The sequence below is a fragment of the Oncorhynchus mykiss genome, chromosome 23 (genome assembly GCF_013265735.2).
Source record: "Oncorhynchus mykiss isolate Arlee chromosome 23, USDA_OmykA_1.1, whole genome shotgun sequence".
NCBI lineage: Eukaryota > Metazoa > Chordata > Actinopteri > Salmoniformes > Salmonidae > Oncorhynchus > Oncorhynchus mykiss.
In genome coordinates this window covers 62256160-62275843 of record NC_048587.1, presented here as the reverse complement: position 1 = coordinate 62275843, position 19684 = coordinate 62256160, and the positions used below count along the sequence as shown (strand labels likewise).

Below are 19684 nucleotides of genomic sequence, written 5' to 3'. Positions count from 1 at the left end.
ATCCATGATATCAAAATGATCAGTATTTCAGTTGACTGTTTTGATTTACAATTGCATTGTTTACAAACAATTGAGACAAAACCAGCTGATTAGGTTCTGATGGGTTCTGACAGACGAACTAATAAGCTCATTTAGAAGTTCTATTCTTCAAGAATCAATGGGTATTATCATTATCATTCATTTAAAAGTCCAAAATGGGCTGTACCAATCACAGATTGCCCCTTTCAAACTGCTTTCATCAGCCTGGGATGCCTCGGGGAAAAACTAAGGGGATGTGTCTGACATACAAACTGATATTTAAAAACAAAATGGTTAAAATGAGGTAAAGGTTGGGGGTTAAGGTTGGAGTTAAGGTAAGGGTCCGTTTTTGTTTCGTCAGGCTGTCAATGGAATGCTCAGCACGACTCGTGATGGTTTGTTTATGCTCTGTACCGCCACCTGCTGTTTCTTTACCAAACTTACCACTGGAATGTAAGTCTATGTACTGTTCAATAGTAACATTATTATCACATTCCTATTAATAACATGTAGCACCTTTTTTATCTACTTAAAATTATATATATATTTTTTTAATGATTTCAAGATGTCTTTTATAGATGTTATTTTGTAGCGGTAGGTAGCCTAGTGGTTAAGAGTGTTGGGCCAGTAACCAAAAGGTCACTGGTTTGAATCCCTGTACAGACTAGGTGAAACATCTGTTGATGTGCCCTTGAGCAAGGCACTTAACCCTAATTGTCACTGAAACAGTGTCTCCTTCATAATGTGGAAACCTCAGCTGTTATATGACTTGACTGATTTTATGATATCCATTGGTAATAATGTGATGTAATCCTAAAAGATTATAGAGATGATCTGACATGATTGAACATTACTCAGTAATCTAATCTGGTTGGAGTGATTGCTCAACCCAATCTGAGTCCCATGAGCACAAATAGCCGTATAGAGTTCTGAGGCTCAGTCAATGACTGTGTATTGCTGCCATAGCAGGCTCCAGATTTGTGGATGTCAATATTGAATGTGGACTGATTGTGTCTAACTCCCAAATGGCACCCTATTACCTATATAGTGCACTACCTTTGACCAGCTGTGGTCAAAATTAGTGCACTACATAGGGATAAGGGTGCTATTTGGGATGCAAAATGACTGTGTTGTTATAACAAGGAATAAATGACTTGTGGAGCCAAGTCTCATTTGCTGGGAGCTGAGGGCACCTTCAAGAACATAGATGTGTTTAAATGTATTTTCTCTCTCCAGCTGAGCGACGCCAGATGACCGGAAAAGGACCCTCATCTCTCTGAGACGTTGACCTTGACAATGTGTCAGTCAGACACATTAAATGACAAATATCTTATTCTATGTGGGTGTTGTTGAGTCCACTTAGCCTACAGAGGCCATGCATAGCAGTTCTTAATGGAAGAACAATCTCACTGAATGGATTGGATTCTTATAACCCATGATAATAATATTTATAACTCTGTATCTTTTTGCCTGTCTGTCTGCCTCTGTCTGCCTGCCTGTCTGTTTCTCTCTCTCTCTCTCTATCTCCCTCTCAACTTGAATTACAATATTTCTCATGTTCAGCTGAATAAAATAGATGCAGCATGAGGGTCCTTCAATCACAGTCCAGTAGTTGATAGGTGCACTTGTCTAGGTGTGTCTGTGAGCACAGCACAGCTGGTGTAGGCTATAACCTATGTTAACATTATTACAGTATGAACAAAGGATATGTGGTAATTCCATGTGAGCAGCAATGTGTTCATCACAGGTATATACTCTACACCTACATGCCATGCCAGGAAAGTATAGTTACCTACCCACTTTACCCAGAAGATCTCATGTTTTGTAAATATAGATTTACATTTTTTTTGTAAATCAACACTAACTCTTATTTAATCTAAGCTAAATAAACAAATAAAAGGAGGATTTTACAAATTAAAACATTTGGGCTGGCATTTCAGAAAGTAACGAATCGGCACAATTGTTTTATTTGTTTGTTATCATGCCAACAGAGTGAAGTGGAGAGATGCAGTAACAGTAGCTTGATAGAGAGAGGCAGTGTAGCTAGCTACAGTCCAGGCACCTGCTACGCTAATTATCATAACAGGTATTTACTCTAAATCAACATTTTGTTTCGTACATCTTAGTTCATCTGCACATCCCGGTTGTGAGATGAACATGCCATAGCTACAACATCTGAAGGTAAGAGGGAAATAGCTAGCCAAGTAGCGAGCTAGTTGTTAGCTCTGGTCCAGGGCATTACGTGTGGCACTATGCCGCAAGAGCCTTCTTTAATGGCCTGAATCTTTCAATTCATCCATCAAGGATTTTTTTTCACACGATGTTGTTTAGTGACTGTCTTCAATATAGCTACTTTAAGTAAGTATGTTGCTGAAGTGCTGACGAAGTGCTATATCTACCGCCACACTAGCTCATGATCTGGATCTGCAATATGGGCTGTATCCGACGTAGGCCCTTGGACCAGAGTTAGTTAAATAAAACATTACTGGTGTTTTCAAAAGCAAACACGTCTGTCTCATTTATTCTCACAGTTAACTGGCTAACGTTAACTATTAAGATCTACGTATCTAGTTTACTAGCTAGATATCTAATCACAGCATTAGTTAGCCTGCCAGTTTAAGACACCTGCCTAATCTCAAATGGGTCTGTTGTTGTTTCAAAGCTAGCTAACATTAGTAGCTAACGAAATTGTATTTGTTTCTCAACAAGCTCGCTAGTTATATATTTTCTCATCGTGACCCATTTATCATAGCTCAGGGTTGTCATCTCACTGCCAACAGACATCAACCTCATTTCCCACTACTACAGGGTATCAAAGTCAAGTGGTTTATCTAGCTAGTTAGAACAACACTAGCCCTTAATGAGTCTCAGGTCCATTACATTACACATAAGAGTCATTGGAGCGAGACGTCTTCTGTAGGGGGGAGTTTTGTTGAGTCCTGACCCTCGGGCTGGACATTAACACGCATTGCTTGCCGCATGGTTTTGAATGCACAATGACTTTATCTTTCATATCAGCGAGAAATTATGTTAAATTGATACACACCTTTTTATATAGGGTTAGTGTTCCAACTGTCATATCTGCATGTTACAGCAAATTAGCTACCTAGTGTAAACGTAACTCGGGAAGTGTAGTTGAAGTGTAGTTTTGTTGGATGGAGGTCGAGTGTTTAAAAAAAATATATATATTTAAGGGATTCTTTCACGCTGATGAAAGATTGACGTTTCTAAACGTTAAAACACAGAGTTGGGATTGTAGTTCACATTTTCCATTGACGATAGATTCAGATTCAGTGCAGTGCATTGGCATCATGTTACAGGAAGCTAGCTAACCGGCTTCTTCATTAGTTGGATAGCTATGGATATGCCTATATCTCTGTATGTACTCACTGATACCTAGTAAATTAGTGGTGAAGGGATATACTTGTATGTTCACACACAGAAATGGTCTTACTTTATGGTAGCACGCTGATAATATTATGAAGTACAGAGTTTCTGGTGGAAGAGGATCTACCATGTTCCCTATGTAGTGCACTACTTTTCACCAGTCCAGAGCCCTATTGGCCCTATATAGGGAGTGCACTATATAGGGAATAGGGTGACATTTGAGACACAATCTGTTTATGTAGGTGCAGCAGCAGCCCTCACCCTCCCTATCTGTGAGCTGACTAGCGGAGCGCAATGGTGCTGCTGGATACAATTCCCTGGATCAGTTTACACTGACTGACTGACTGACTGACTGACTGGCTCGCTGACTGACTGGCTGGCTGGCTCGCTGACTGACTGACTGACTGGCTCGCTGACTGACTGACTGGCTCGCTGACTGACTGGCTGGCTGACTGGAGGTGTTGTGTAGGCTTTGTCCTGGCTACTTTTTCCATTCCAATGGCCTCAACAACAAGAAAACAACTAAGACGGAGGTAGACAGTAGGCCTTTTGGTCCTAGAATAACTGATATTACAGGCAAGCAAGAGACTAAAGAATAATTGTTAACTTTGAGGTTATTTAACAGATTCTTCAATTATTGAATTGGCAACGTAATGGGGAAAGTGTGTTTGTGTAAGATGCAGCTAGTCTATCAGTGAGGAGTGAAGTAGGTAGCTAGTTAGACCTGCGTTATAGATTACCCCGTGACCTTGATCTCTCTGACATTCTCTCCTTGTCCCAAATGGCACCCTAGGGCTCACCCTGGTCAGACGTAGTGCAGTTGAAAAATGTAGGCGCTCACAAATACATATAGAAGCACAATGAAATATATTACAGCTAGAATTCCAAAACTGTCTTGGTACACTGGTGCTCCTAGGATAGAATTCCAGGTCAGACAGCTTCATATTTAGGCGCATATGTGAGTAAAATGGTCGCTCTGTTTAGCCAAACTTACTCTGCTTTATTTGTTACTTTTAACTTACAATAGGAAGAGCATGTAGGTCTGTTAATAATGACATTTGGCTATGTAGAACAAGGCCTACTGTCTGTTAATAATGACATATCACTATGTAGAACAAGGCCTACTGTCTGTTAATAATGACATATAACTATGTAGAACAAGACCTACTGTCTGTTAATAATGACATATAACTATGTAGAACAAGACCTACTGTCTGTTAATAATGACATATAACTATGTAGAACAAGACCTACTGTCTGTTAATAATGACATATGACTATGTAGAACAAGACCTACTGTCTGTTAATAATGACATATAACTATGTAGAACAAGACCTACTGTCTGTTAATAATGACATATGACTATGTAGAACAAGACCTACTGTCTGTTAATAATGACATATAACTATGTAGAACAAGACCTACTGTCTGTTAATAATGACATATAACTATGTAGAACAAGACCTACTGTCTGTTAATAATGACATATAACTATGTAGAACAAGATCTTCCTTTTATTTTTCTCCCACCATCACATTTATTTGATTGATTGAACATTCAACCTGTCTTCTAGTAGGCCGTTCTGTACTCAACCTGTCTTCTAGTAGGCCGTTCTGTACTCAACCTGTCTTCTAGTAGGCCGTTCTGTACTCAACCTGTCTTCTAGTAGGCCGTTCTGTACTCAACCTGTCTTCTAGTAGGCCGTTCTGTACTCAACCTGTCTTCTAGTAGGCCGTTCTGTACTCAACCTGTCTTCTAGTAGGTCGTTCTGTACTCAACCTGTCTTCTAGTAGGCCGTTCTGTACTCAACCTGTCTTCTAGTAGGCCGTTCTGTACTCAACCTGTCTTCTAGTAGGCCGTTCTGTACTCAACCTGTCTTCTAGTAGGCCGTTCTGTACTCAACCTGTCTTCTAGTAGGCCGTTCTGTACTCAACCTGTCTTCTAGTAGGCCGTTCTGTACTCAACCTGTCTTCTAGTAGGCCGTTCTGTACTCAACCTGTCTTCTAGTAGGCCGTTCTGTACTCAACCTGTCTTCTAGTAGGCCGTTCTGTACTCAACCTGTCTTCTAGTAGGCCGTTCTGTACTCAACCTGTCTTCTAGTAGGCCGTTCTGTACTCAACCTGTCTTCTAGTAGGCCGTTCTGTACTCAACCTGTCTTCTAGTAGGCCGTTCTGTACTCAACCTGTCTTCTAGTAGGCCGTTCTGTACTCAACCTGTCTTCTAGTAGGCCGTTCTGTACTCAACCTGTCTTCTAGTAGGCCGTTCTGTACTCAACCTGTCTTCTAGTAGGCCGTTCTGTACTCAACCTGTCTTCTAGTAGGCCGTTCTGTACTCAACCTGTCTTGTGTGTTCTCCCTACAGATCTATGAGGCCTTCAGCCAGGAGAGCTCTCCCATGGAACAGGAAGTGATGCGCATATACTCCTCCTCCCCCCCTCCGCTGGACGACGAATCAGGGGGAGAGGAGGACGATGACGAGTTTGGGGATTTCTCTGGGGGTGTGGCAATGTCATCCAACCAGCCGTGCCCCTCCACAACAGACCCCGCCTCCCTGACCCTATCAACGGTGCACTTTAGTGTTAGTAACTCCTCCTCTTTCTCCGGAACTACCCATAGCAACGGAATCTCGAAACAGTTCCGAGCAGCTGACGACCTGAAGAAGCCACGGGCGCCGGTGGTGGACCAATCACAGCCCGCTAATACTGGGACCTCAGAGGTCGGCAGGGTTCGGCCGGGGTTGGAGGTCAAAGGGCAGCCCTGTCATTGCGACCTCCCTGACCTCCCTCTCACCAATGGGTTTGTCAAGCGGCATCACCAGGGGACCATGTCTGCAGGTAACAACTTTAGTCCCGAGGGCTGTCATGGAGTTGTTAGTGAGGTTGCCTAGCAACTTAGTCCTTGTAATACTAATGTAAGTTTTTGTTTTTGTTGTATTGTGTTTTTAATCCTCAATAATTTTGAATATGAACTGTTGTACTCAAATGGCTGAGGCATCTCTATATGTATTTTAAATACGTTCCAGTAAAATGTATTACTTAATTCACCACAGGTCTTGTACCGGCTGGCCTGGGCTCCCCCAGCCAGGAGCAGGGGTTTGCAGACTTCTCTGCGTTCGCCGAGCCAGAGATGGAGCTGGAACCCTGGTGCTGCGGCTTCACTCACACTCACAGTACGGAGCACAGGAAGGACGGCAGGATGGAAGGGACAAACCTAACCAACGGTTTCTGCAATGCACACTCGGTCCAGAAGGACATAGAGCAGCGGGCCAGAATAGAGCCTGGCGGGCCTGACTCTCAATGTTTAGCACAGCAAGGGGACAGGGACTGCACTGGAGTCCAGCAACACTGTGAGCTAAGGGGCCACCCTCAGGACTCTGTCCTCTTAGCCCCCATAGAGGTGCTCTGTGCTAGGGGTGAGGGGCTGGGGGAGCCTGGAGAGAGGGCACCCAGCATCAACAGGGATAGCGCGCTTACACAGGACCCAGAACTTGGAGGGAGGAGGGTGGAGGAGGAGGAAGATGAGGAGAGCGAAACAGAGGACAGTGTCTCTCCTCTCCCCACCACAGTCAGTGGGTCAGTGAGTGAGGAGTTTGCCTCCTCTGGTGAGGCTGTGTCGTCAGACGCTTTGGAGGAGTTTGGGAACTTTGGCGAGACGGTCTTCACTCCCTCGTCAATAGGGGAGGAGGAGAAGGAGAAAGAAGAGGTGCAGCGGAGTGACCTCCGGGAGGAGACCGAGACAAAGATGGTGGAGGAGGAAGATGAAGAAGAGGACTTTGGAATCTTCAGGGATGCTGGATCCTTCCCTAGCCAGGAGGACTTTGCTGACTTCAACCAATCGGAGTCCAGGACACAGGAGGGCTTTGGTGACTTTGAACAGGACTATTCTGAGGACCCAGGTCCGACCCAGGCGTGTGGGGAAGAGGTTGGACATGGAGACCTTCCTGTCAGCGACAGCTTTGCAGACTTCCACTCTGCTCCCCTGGAGGGGCAGGGTGAGAGGGAGGAGGGCTGGGGGGCGTATGGGGACCAGAGAGGTCTGTCGGAGGGGGAGACCTGGGCAGAGTTTGGAGAGGAGGATAGAGCCAGGCGGACAGAAGAGGCAGAGGAGAAGAAGTGGAAAGAGAGATGTCAGGGAGGTGCTGCTGTACGAAGGGACAGGCTGCAGGTGAGTGGTCTTCTGAGTTATTAGAGTGGATTTATATTGTGTAACGCCGGAGAGACAGTCCCAGCTCCGTCACCTCACATTTTCCCCAACACGGCCGACACACAATTTATACCGGTGAGATGAATGGTCAGCCGCCGCATGCTCAAATGTAAAGTGATAGAGAGTTGGGACTCCAAACAGGATTCTCCAGGAGTCTGGATGACGAGGCATCCTACAGTACTTAGTTGTCCCACGTCTGGTAGAAATCCACTCTGACATTTGTAGTATGTTCGTCATAACCTTTGACTCTGCAAGAATAATTCTGCCCAGATGGTTTTTTATTATTGTATCAATAGATTGTCACTGCAGTTCGACTAGAGGTAGCTCCTAGAGGTAGCTCCTAGAGGTAGCTCCTAGAGGTAGCTCCTAGAGGTAGCTCCTAGAGGTAGTTCACACCTAAATGAGTTTGCTGGAATAAGACAGTTCCTGCCAGACTTCAGTTTGCTTCAAAATCAGGTAGATGCACATAGTTAGTTTAAAAATCTTTCCCATTAATTGTGTTTGATTACAATATAGTTGACTGCACTGTACTAGATCTCAAACAAGCACTGTCTCTCCCATTCAGGACTCCCTGTCTATCCGGCTACAGAGAGTCCTACAGACCAGCTTCCCTGCAGTGGCAGTCCCAGAACTGGATCAGGAGAGGGAGGAGACTGGGGTGGAGGGGGAGGAGACTGCCATGGAGGAGGAGGAGACGGGGGTGGAGGAGGAGGTGGAGGACAGTGGGGATGAGGTGTTGAATGTGCTCAGCCTCAGGGCTCTGCTAGAGACTCTAGACACACAGCCTGAGGAAGAGGAGACGAAGGGGCTCAACCACACTACACACTGGTGAGAGAACCTCTAGTGATGATGATGATGATTATAACGATGATGGTTCAGTGGAATAACAGCAGATAGCATTCGAGGCTGGCCAAAGCTCTACTCTGCTGTATGTGACCGCCTCCTTGGTTGCTTTACCCAGGGTTCCTAGGGGCGCGTGGCGGCAGCCTCAGGACCTCCACGATGCCGTGGGCCTGGGATTCCAGTGGGGCGGTTCCCATAGCAACAGGGCCCTGCTCCGCTGTCTGGGGATGGACACCAGAAACATGGTAACGGCCTCTTTTCAGTTTAAAGCCACACTCTGTAGTTGTGTGAATGGTTCCATGTGTAGCAGAGTGAGCCTCAGCCTCCCCAACAGAATAACAGCAGATGTCAACAAACAGTAACAAAATGGATGGATGGCATTTCACATGACTTTAAAACATCTACATATATAGTGCTCAATGAAGGACTTTCCATCAGAGCAACATAACTAAATAAAACGTGAAGCCATCTGCCTTTGACAACAACAACATCAACGATGTAGTAAGTCATGTGTCTGTCTGTCTGTCTGTCTGTCTGTCATGTGTTGAGTTTATTTTTTATTTTTACAGGGACAGTGCACATTAATCAACGTTTCAGTAAAAGTGCCAGTTTTAGCCAGCTGGCTAATTTTCAAACGCAGTCCCTGGGCAGGTTATTAAAAACAATAACAATACAGACAATCATTGAGCAGTGAGCATTGAACACTCCCTGTGTCTTGTCTGTCTGTCCGTAAGCCCCTCCCTCTCTCCTCCCTCCCCATAATTCCATATTGCACATCATCTACTGTAAATGTGTCTATATGTCCCCTTTACTGTGTAGAAGTGTTCTGTTGCTGCTGTATCTATAGTGTACATACTGTATGTGGATTATATGTCAATTCTTCATCTATAATATAATGTTATTCTGTCTGTATATTCTGTTTATTGGTGTAAAAGCAGCACCATTTCACCAGCTTGAATTCCTGCTACAGGTAAAGTTACTTGGGGATTTCTGATTCTGTCTCTCCTCCACAGTTGTTCACTGGTCAGAGAAAGCAGCCTGTCATAGTTCCTGTGTTTGCAGCCAGCCTGGTGAGTGGACTGATGCAGATACTGTACTGTGTCCCAAATGGCACCCTGTTCCCTATACAGTGCACTACTTTAGACCAGGGCCCATATGGACACAGTCCATGGTGGCCCTAGTTCCATTTCTGTCCCTAGATCCTCCCCCTAAGCATGCGTACCAGTCAGTTTGTTCCGTCATGCCACTCCTTGTCATGCCAAACATGACCAGGAGTTGACATGATAGCACAAACAGATCTGGGACCAGGCTACCTTCCCTTAGACTTGTATGCTGATAGACCCTTAATGTTCACAGATCTAAAACTACTGGGTAGGTGTAAAGCAATAAGATGATGACTTGGCAGTCGGCCATATTGCTTTCTCCCGCTCCAAACCTTTCATCATGTGACCAAGTGTTCCATGGTGACCTCTTTCTTTCTCTGCCTTTCCCCTTCACCTTTTATTCCCTATCGCTCTCCCATCTCTCTCTCTTTCCCCCGTTATCCGCCCTCTCTCTCTCTTTCCCCCGTTTTCCCCCCTCTCTCTCTCTTTCCCCCGTTATCCCCCCTCTCCCATCTCTCTCTTTCCCCCGTTATCCCCCCTCTCTCTCTCTTTCCCCCGTTATCCCCCCTCTCTCCTCTCTCTCTCTCTTTCCCCCGTTATCCCCCCTCTCTCTCTCTTTCCCCCGTTATCCCCCCTCTCTCTCTCTTTCCCCCGTTATCCCCCTCTCTCTCTCTTTCCCCCGTTTTCCCCCCTCTCTCTCTCTTTCCCCCGTTATCCCCCCTCTCCCATCTCTCTCTTTCCCCCGTTATCCCCCCTCTCTCTCTCTTTCCCCCGTTATCCCCCCTCTCTCCTCTCTCTCTCTCTTTCCCCCGTTATCCCCCCTCTCTCTCTCTTTCCCCCGTTATCCCCCCTCTCTCTCTCTCTTTCCCCCGTTATCCCCCCTCTCTCTCTCTTTCCCCCGTTATCCCCCCTCTCTCTCTCTTTCCCCCGTTATCCCCCCTCTCTCTCTCTCTCTTTCCCCCGTTATCCCCCCTCTCTCCTCTCTCTCTCTCTTTCCCCCGTTATCCGCCCTCTCTCCTCTCTCTCTCTCTTTCCCCCGCTATCCCCCCTCTCTCCTCTCTCTCTCTTTCCCCCGTTATCCCCCCTCTCTCTCTCTTTCCCCCGTTATCCGCCCTCTCTCCTCTCTCTCTCTCTTTCCCCCGTTATCCCCCCTCTCTCTCTCTTTCCCCCATTATCCCCCCTCTCTCCTCTCTCTCTCTCTTTCCCCCGTTATCCCCCCTCTCTCCCATCTCTCTCTATTTCCCCCGTTATCCCCCCTCTCTCTCTCTTTCCCCCGTTATCCCCCCTCTCTCCTCTCTCTCTTTCACCCCCTCTCCCCTCTTTCTCTCTCAGGGAATGTTAGAGCCCACCAAAGAGCCACTGAGACCAGCTTCAACTGCGGAGAAGACTGCTGCCACAGCACAAGCACTTCCTGGGTCACAGGAAACCACCACCACCTCGTCAATACAGGTACAGAAACAGGTGTAGGGAGAAGTTGTCCTAGATGCTGATATGTGGTCAGTTTAGCATTTTCCCTCCAAATGGTTACAGTTAGAATTGCGGGAGGTGAAGCAGATCCTAGATCTGTACTTAGGGGAAACTTCACTCCAGAGCAACAGGCACACCACGGCTGTGTGTGAACATGTTACCAGCTGTTAAACTCTCTTCCGTCTTTGTTTCCTCAATCCCGCACCCCTTTCTCAAAGCTCATTGGAGGAGGAGGGACCTTAGATACTCTCTTCAAAATAAACTTTGAGAGAGAGGTAAGAATAGTTATGTTCCTTGAATTGAGGACAGAAAAGGCAAGGATGTGACAGTTGGTAATGCTTCCAGACAGTCTGTGGCTAGGATGTGACAGTTGGTAATGTTTCCAGACAGTCTGTGGCTAGGATGTGACAGTTGGTAACGTTTCCAGACAGTCTGTGGCTAGGATGTGACAGTTGGTAACGTTTCCAGACAGCCTGTGGATAGGATGTGACAGTTGGTAATGTTTCCAGACAGTCTGTGGCTAGGATGTGACAGTTGGTAATGTTTCCAGACAGTCTGTGGCAAGGATGTGACAGTTGGTAATGTTTCCAGACAGTCTGTGGCTAGGATGTGACAGTTGGTAATGTTTCCAGACAGTCTGTGGCTAGTATGTGACAGTTGGTAACGTTTCCAGACAGCCTGTGGCTAGGATGTGACAGTTGGTAATGTTTCCAGACACTCTGACTAGGATGTGACAGTTGGTAATGTTTCCAGACAGCCTGTGGCTAGGATGTGACAGTTGGTAATGTTTCCAGACAGTCTGACTAGGATGTGACAGTTGGTAATGTTTCCAGACAGCCTGTGGCTAGGATGTGACAGTTGGTAACGTTTCCAGACAGCCTGTGGCTAGGATGTGACAGTTGGTAATGTTTCCAGACACTCTGACTAGGATGTGACAGTTGGTAATGTTTCCAGACAGCCTGTGGCTAGGATGTGACAGTTGGTAATGTTTCCAGACACTCTGACTAGGATGTGACAGTTGGTAACGTTTCCAGACAGCCTGTGGCTAGGATGTGACAGTTGGTAATGTTTCCAGACATTCTGACTAGGATGTGACAGTTGGTAATGTTTCCAGACAGTCTGTGGCTAGGATGTGACAGTTGGTAATGTTTCCAGACAGTCTGTGGCTAGGATGTGACAGTTGGTAATGTTTCCAGACACTCTGACTAGGATGTGACAGTTGGTGACATTTCCAGACAGTCTGTGGCTAGGATGTGACAGTTGGTAACGTTTACAAACAGCCTGTGGCTAGGATGTGACAGTTGGTAACGTTTACAAACAGCCTGTGGCTAGGATGTGACAGTTGGTAACGTTTCCAGACAGTCTGTGGCAAGGATGTGACAGTTGGTAATGTTTACAAACAGCCTGTGGCTAGGATGTGACAGTTGGTAACGTTTACAAACAGCCTGTGGCTAGGATGTGACAGTTGGTAACGTTTTCAGACAGCCTGTGGCTAGGATGTGACAGTTGGTAATGTTTCCAGACATTCTGACTAGGATGTGACAGTTGGTAACGTTTCCAGACAGCCTGTGGCTAGGATGTGACAGTTGGTAATGTTTCCAGACATTCTGACTAGGATGTGACAGTTGGTAATGTTTCCAGACAGTCTGTGGCTAGGATGTGACAGTTGGTAATGTTTCCAGACAGTCTGTGGCTAGGATGTGACAGTTGGTAATGTCTCCAGACAGCCTGTGGCTAGGATGTGACAGTTGGTAATGTCTCCAGACAGCCTGTGGCTAGGATGTGACAGTTGGTAATGTTTCCAGACAGTCTGTGGATAGGATGTGACAGTTGGTAATGTTTCCAGACATCCTGTGTCTCACACAGTATACCCAACACAAACAGGGCAACATTGGGCACTATATTTTACACTCCCTTGATAATGAAGTTAACCCTAAACTCTGACCTATAATCAGATATCCTTACCGCAGATCCTAACCTTAGCATTAGGAGGATAATGACAATATCTGACCCTAGACTAACTAACACCCAATTCCTCTGTTCTGTCCTCTATTCATCACGAAGACCTGGCCATATTCACAAAGCGTATTGGAGTAGGAGTGCTGATCTAGGATCAGTCTAGTCTTATAACTCATAATCAATAAGATAACAAGAACCAGGGGGACCTGATTCTAGATCAGCACTCCTTTGTCTGATTTGCTTTTGTGAGTATGGGCCTTCAAGAGACTGTGTTGAATAGAGGGCACACTGCTGAGCCTCACTCCAGTTTGTTCCTTCCGGCAGCAGGGGGCCCCCCAGCCTTGGTCCCAGTTTGACTGGAGCAGCAGTGGCCTTGGCGTCAACCGTCTGGATGGTACGTCCTCCCACTGAGCCCCCTACCTACAGGGCCAGAGATGAGGCTGCTGTACACACTCTCCCCTCCGACTGCTGCTACCTGACTCCTGTTGCTCTCTTTGGTTCCAATGTCCACACCAGCATACTAGACTACCACCTATAATGAATCAATGTGTTGGACATACTAGACTACCACCTATAAAGAATCAATGTGTTGGACATACTAGACTACCACCTATAATGAAGCAATGTGTTGGACATACTAGACTACCACCTATAATGAATCAATGTGTTGGACATACTAGACTACCACCTATAATGAAGCAATGTGTTGGACATGCATTCTAAGTAAGTGGTATGCAAGTGTGGACTTTGGAACATAGTCCCTATCACTCCCCCCCTCTCCCCCTCCATCTCTCCTCTGCTCCTCTCTTCACACTGAAGTGTCCCTCTAGATGGTACTACTCATTTTCATGACCTACTGTCCCTTTAATTGTATCTTGTACTCTGGAATCCCAAGGCTCTCTCTCTATACGTCTAACTTAACCGGCTACCTCGTCTGCCCTGTATTGAGTGATGCTGATGAGGTTTCTCACATGTTGTTACCCTTCATCATTGATCCAAACACTGTTTCTTATTGCACTGGGCGAGAGATCTTTCAGTATTAGTGGAGGAAATGGGGCAAAGACAAGTCAAGCCATATAGATGAATGTGTGGCCATAGCCTAAAGGGAATCCCCCCAGTAGCTGCATTTTGGTAGTAGTAGAAATAAGCTCATGTGAAAAAGCCTGAAATCCAGACCTGTTCTGTACTAACATTCCACTCCTTGTACTTTGTCATATGCCAAAAATTATGTTTGGCATGACATGAAGTGGAATATTAGCACAAACATACTGGTATCCAGTCTAGAGAAAGCCAGGATCCTCTTACTAGTACCCAGGATAGAGAAATACAGGATCCTCTTACTAGTACCCAGGATAGAGAAAGCCAGGATCCTCTTACTAGTACACAGGATAGAGAAATACAGGATCCTCTTACTAGTACCCAGGATAGAGAAAGCCAGGATCCTCTTACTAGAACCCAGGATAGAGAAAGCCAGGATCCTCTTACTAGTACCCAGGCTAGAGAAAGCCAGGATCCTCTTACTAGAACCCAGGATAGAGAAAGCCAGGATCCTCTTACTAGTACCCAGGATAGAGAAAGCCAGGATCCTCTTACTAGTACCCAGGATAGAGAAAGCCAGGATCCTCTTACTGGTACCCAGGATAGATAAAGCCAGGATCCTCTTACTAGTACCCAGGATAGAGAAAGCCAGGATCCTCTTACTAGTACCCAGGATAGAGAAACCCAGGATAGAGAAAGCCAGGATCCTCTTACTGGTACCCAGGATAGAGAAAGCCAGGATCCTCTTACTGGTACCCAGGATAGAGAAAGCCAGGATCCTCTTACTAGTACCCAGGATAGAGAAAGCCAGGATCATCTTACTAGTACCCAGGATAGAGAAAGCCAGGATCATCTTACTAGTACCCAGGATAGAGAAAGCCAGGATAGAGAAAGCCAGGATCCTCTTACTAGTACCCAGGATAGAGAAAGCCAGGATCCTCTTACTAGTACCCAGGATAGAGAAAGCCAGGATCATCTTACTAGTACCCAGGATAGAGAAAGCCAGGGTCCTCTTACTAGTACCCAGGATAGAGAAAGCCAGGGTCCTCTTACTAGTACCCAGGATAGATAAAGCCAGGATCCTCTTACTAGTACCCAGGATAGAGAAAGCCAGGATCATCTTACTAGTACCCAGGATAGAGAAAGCCAGGGTCCTCTTACTAGTACCCAGGATAGAGAAAGCCAGGGTCCTCTTACTAGTACCCAGGATAGAGAAAGCCAGGGTCCTCTTACTAGTACCCAGGATAGAGAAACCCAGGATCCTCTTACTGGTACCCAGGATAGATAAAGCCAGGATCCTCTTACTGATACCCAGGATAGAGAAAGCCAGGATCATCTTACTAGTACCCAGGATAGAGAAAGCCAGGATCCTCTTACTAGTACCCAGGATAGAGAAAGCCAGGATAGAGAAAGCCAGGGTCCTCTTACTAGTACCCAGGATAGAGAAAGCCAGGATCCTCTTACTAGTACCCAGGATAGAGAAAGCCAGGATCATCTTACTAGTACCCAGGATAGAGAAAGCCAGGGTCCTCTTACTAGTACCCAGGATAGAGAAAGCCAGGGTCCTCTTACTAGTACCCAGGATAGATAAAGCCAGGATCCTCTTACTAGTACCCAGGATAGAGAAAGCCAGGATCATCTTACTAGTACCCAGGATAGAGAAAGCCAGGGTCCTCTTACTAGTACCCAGGATAGAGAAAGCCAGGGTCCTCTTACTAGTACCCAGGATAGAGAAAGCCAGGGTCCTCTTACTAGTACCCAGGATAGAGAAACCCAGGATCCTCTTACTGGTACCCAGGATAGATAAAGCCAGGATCCTCTTACTGATACCCAGGATAGAGAAAGCCAGGATCATCTTACTAGTACCCAGGATAGAGAAAGCCAGGATCCTCTTACTAGTACCCAGGATAGAGAAAGCCAGGATAGAGAAAGCCAGGGTCCTCTTACTAGTACCCAGGATAGAGAAAGCCAGGATCCTCTTACTAGTACCCAGGATAGAGAAAGCCAGGATAGAGAAACCCAGGATCCTCTTACTGTTTTTTGTTTAAGCTGCTATTCTGTGTTTTCTTATATTCTTCTGTATCTTTACTTTTCATTTTCTTTGTAAAATAAAGAGGACATATATATATTCAGTAAACTGAAACTGATCTTTACAATCACTGTGATTATATAAACACAATATCTGCAAAATAAAATACAATTTGATTTAGCTTGAATATGTTTTTATATTTCTTTTTAGATCCCCCTACCAATGAGATGTTTTAAGGTTCTTTCAGTGTGGTTGCAATAAACACTGTTGTAAATAGGTGAATAAACCTCTTTCTAATATATTACACCTATCTGAGCTGTCCTGCCTCTTGGTTTTCTCTGGCTGTTCTATCACTACACTGACGACTTTCCTCCATAGACATGGATAGATATAACACATCCTGGTTTAACATGGGCAGTGCCATTGAGGCCGTTCACCATAAGGAAGCAGTCAACTGGGTGGGAATTTCTATAGGATAAGTAAGGATCACAGAATTCCATCCAGGTCAGCAGGAAGGATCTGCCAATGAATTATACTCCTGAGGAAACGTCCCATACCTGGATGTGGCTGTAAATCACCCACCTTGGCCTTAATGCCTGTTCAGACAATACACTCCAGGAGGCAGTATGCAAACCCTTTCAGTTTGTTAACCGACTGTCAATTAACTAATTTAAGTAAAATGGAGAGAGCCTTCAATATTGCTGCCCATGCTGTCACGGAATCCAGAATGGCAAAGATGTAAGGAAGAGCCCTCTATCCAACTCTATGCTGCTTTCCTCTGTTCTGTCGATTCTTATTCCAGCTCCATACTGCCACCCACTGTGTTGAAAGACCAAATTCTTGATGGTTTCTTCACCACTTGCTAGTAGTTTGTACACCTTTTATTTGGACCAAGGACAGAAGTGCCATGGTGGTATTTTTGTTTTGAACTCTAAACACAGGTGCAATGTGTGTGTACATATGTATGGTGTGTGTGTGTGTGTGTGTGTGATGTGGTGGACCAGAGCTAGACAGTGACACCAGCAGCCGTCCAGCTGACACCCTGAACCACCTCATGTCTACTATGGAGAACACCACCACCTCCACCAGGTCAGACTGACACACACACGTAGTGATCAATAATTGCTAATCAAGCATAATCTATTGGTTTTATATCGTGCTTTGCCAGGTCTGAAAGAGCTTTGCATGGAAAATTCACCTGCAATCAAATGTCGCCTCTGTGTTTTTCCATCTTAATGTGTTGTTTGTGTCAGGAAACCCCATAGGGATGAGGAGGACCAGCTGAGTGAGGAGGCAGCCAGGGTGATCTGTGGGCTGGCTGACCTGTCCTTCATGAAGGCTAAGGTCCTAATGTTCCCCATCACCCTCACACCAGCCGCTGGCTCTGGTACACTGCTAGAGTGATGCACACATGGATGGATGGATGCACATACACATAAACACAGAAGACTTGTCCGCTTCAAAGCTAGATTGAACATTGATGCAAAGTCAAAATGTTGATAATCAGCAATATGGTTAAATACAGTGAGGGGAAAAAGTATTTGATCCCCTGCTGATTTTGTACGCTTGCCCACTGACAAAGAAATGATCCGTCTATACTTTTTATGGTAGGTTTACTTGAACAGTGAGAGACAGAATAACAACAACAAAAATCCAGAAAAACACCTGTCAAAAATGTTATGAATTAATTTGCATTTTAATGAGGGAAGTATTTTAATGAGTAAGTATTTGACCCCTCTGCAAAACATGACTTAGTACTTGGTGGGAAAACCCTTGTTGGTGTAACGGATGTGAAACGGCTAGCTTAGTTAGCGGTGCGTGCTAAATAGTGTTTCAATCGGTGACGTCACTTGCTCTGAGACCTTGAAGTGGTAGTTCGCCTTGCTCTGCAAGAGCCGTGGCTATTGTGGAGCGATGGGTAACGACGCTTCGTGGGTGACTTGTTGATGTGTGCAGAGGGTCCCTGGTTCGCGCCGGGTATGGGCGAGGGGACAGTCTAAAGTTATACTGTTACATTGGTGCCGTGACCCGGATCACTGGTTGCGCGGAAAAAGGAGGTGGTCAAAAGGGGGGTGAGTGTAACGGATGTGAAACGGCTAGCTTAGTTAGTGGTGCGCGCTAAATAGCGTTTCAATCGGTGACGTCACTTGCTCTGAGACCTTGAAGTAGTAGTTCCCCTTGCTCTGCAAGGTCCATGGCTTTTGTGGAGCGATAGGTAACGATGCTTCGTGGGTGACTGTTGTTGATGTGTGCAGAGGGTCCTTGGTTCGCGCCCGGGTATGGGCGAGGGGACGGTCTAAAGAAAAAACTGTTACATTGGCAATCACAGAGGTCAGACGTTTCTTGTAGTTGGCCACCAGGTTTGCACACATCTCAGGAGGGATTTTGTCTCACCTTTTTGCAGATCTTCTCCAAGTCATTAAGGTTTCGAGGCTGACGTTTGGCAACTCGAACCTTCAGCTCCCTCCACAGATTTTCTGTGGGATTAAGGTCTGGAGACTGGCTAGGCCACTCCAGGACCTTAATGTGCTTCTTCTTGAGCCACTCCTTTGTTGCCACGGCAGTGTGTTTTGGGTCATTGTCATGCTGGAATATCCATCCACAATGCCCTGGCTGAGGGAAGGAGGTTCTCACCCAAGATTTGACGGGACATGGCCCCGTCCATCATCCCTTTGATGAGGTGAAGTTGTCCTGTCCCCTTAGCAGAAAAACACCCCCAAAGCATAATGTTTCCACCTCCATGTTTGACGGTGGGGATGGTGTTCTTGGGGTCATAGGCAGCATTCCTCCTCCTCCAAACACGGTGAGTTGAGTTGATGCCAAAGAGCTCCATTTTGGTCTCATCTGACCACAACACTTTCACCCAGTTGTCCTCTGAATCATTCAGATGTTCATTGGCAAACTTCAGACGGACATGTATATGTGCTTTCTTGAGCAGGGGGACCTTGTGGGCGCTGCAGGATTTCAGTCCTTCACGGCGTAGTGTGTTGCCAATTGTTTTCTTGGTGGCTATGGTCCCAGCTGCCTTGAGATCATTGACAAGATCCTCCCGTGTAGTTCTGGGCTGATTCCTCACCGTTCTCATGATCATTGCAACTCCACGAGGTGAGATCTTGCATGGAGCCCCAGGCCGGGGGAGATTGACAGTTCTTTTGTGTTTCTTCCATTTGCAAATAATCTCACCAACTGTTGTCACCTTCTCACCAAACTGCTTGGCGATGGTCTTGTAGTCCATTCCAGCCTTGTGTAGGTCTACAATCTTGTCCCTGACATCCTTGGAGAGCTCTTTGGTCTTGGCCATGGTGGTGAGTTTGGAATCTGATTGATTGATTGCTTCTGTGGACAGGTGTCTTTTATACAGGTAACAAATTGAGATTAGGAGCACTCCCTTTAAGAGTGTGCTCCTAATCTCAGCTCGTTACCTGTATAAAAGACACCTGGGAGCCAGAAATCTTTCTGACTGAGAGGGGGTCAAATACTTATTTCCCTCATTAAAATGCAAATCAATTTATAAAAATGTTGACATGCGTTTTTCTGGATTTTTTTGTTATTATTCTGTCTCTCACTGTTCAAATAAACCTACCATTAAAATTATAGACTGATCATTTCTTTGTCAGTGGGCGAACAGGGGATCAAA

At 45.8% G+C, this 19684-nt stretch overlaps 2 protein-coding genes across 7 annotated transcripts; both read left to right on the top strand.

Annotated features, from left to right (window-relative positions):
• Positions 1-1899: 1899 nt before the first annotated feature.
• LOC110532867 (aftiphilin) lies at positions 1900-17726 on the top strand. Of its 5 annotated transcripts, XM_036960999.1 has the most exons (11): positions 1900-2199; positions 5768-6239; positions 6455-7226; positions 7269-7569; positions 8174-8436; positions 8570-8696; positions 9465-9521; positions 10887-11003; positions 13305-13374; positions 17052-17136; positions 17301-17726. In XM_036960999.1, the coding sequence occupies exons 2-11, from the start codon at positions 5801-5803 to the stop codon at positions 17449-17451; spliced, it is 2382 nt and encodes a 793-aa protein (XP_036816894.1). In that variant the 5' UTR covers positions 1900-2199; positions 5768-5800; the 3' UTR covers positions 17452-17726. The 5 variants fall into 5 exon arrangements, with proteins under 5 accessions (XP_036816894.1, XP_036816892.1, XP_036816893.1 ...); XM_036960997.1 differs by having other exon boundaries at positions 1903-2104; positions 6455-7569; XM_036960998.1 differs by having other exon boundaries at positions 1903-2199; positions 6455-7569; positions 13308-13374.
• LOC118943937 lies at positions 13506-16357 on the top strand. 2 transcript variants are annotated; one of them, XM_036961001.1, is made up of 2 exons: positions 13506-14598; positions 14656-16357. In XM_036961001.1, the coding sequence occupies exons 1-2, from the start codon at positions 14222-14224 to the stop codon at positions 16064-16066; spliced, it is 1788 nt and encodes a 595-aa protein (XP_036816896.1). In that variant the 5' UTR covers positions 13506-14221; the 3' UTR covers positions 16067-16357. The 2 variants fall into 2 exon arrangements, with proteins under 2 accessions (XP_036816896.1, XP_036816897.1); XM_036961002.1 differs by having other exon boundaries at positions 13506-15791; positions 15885-16357.
• Positions 17727-19684: the final 1958 nt, after the last annotated feature.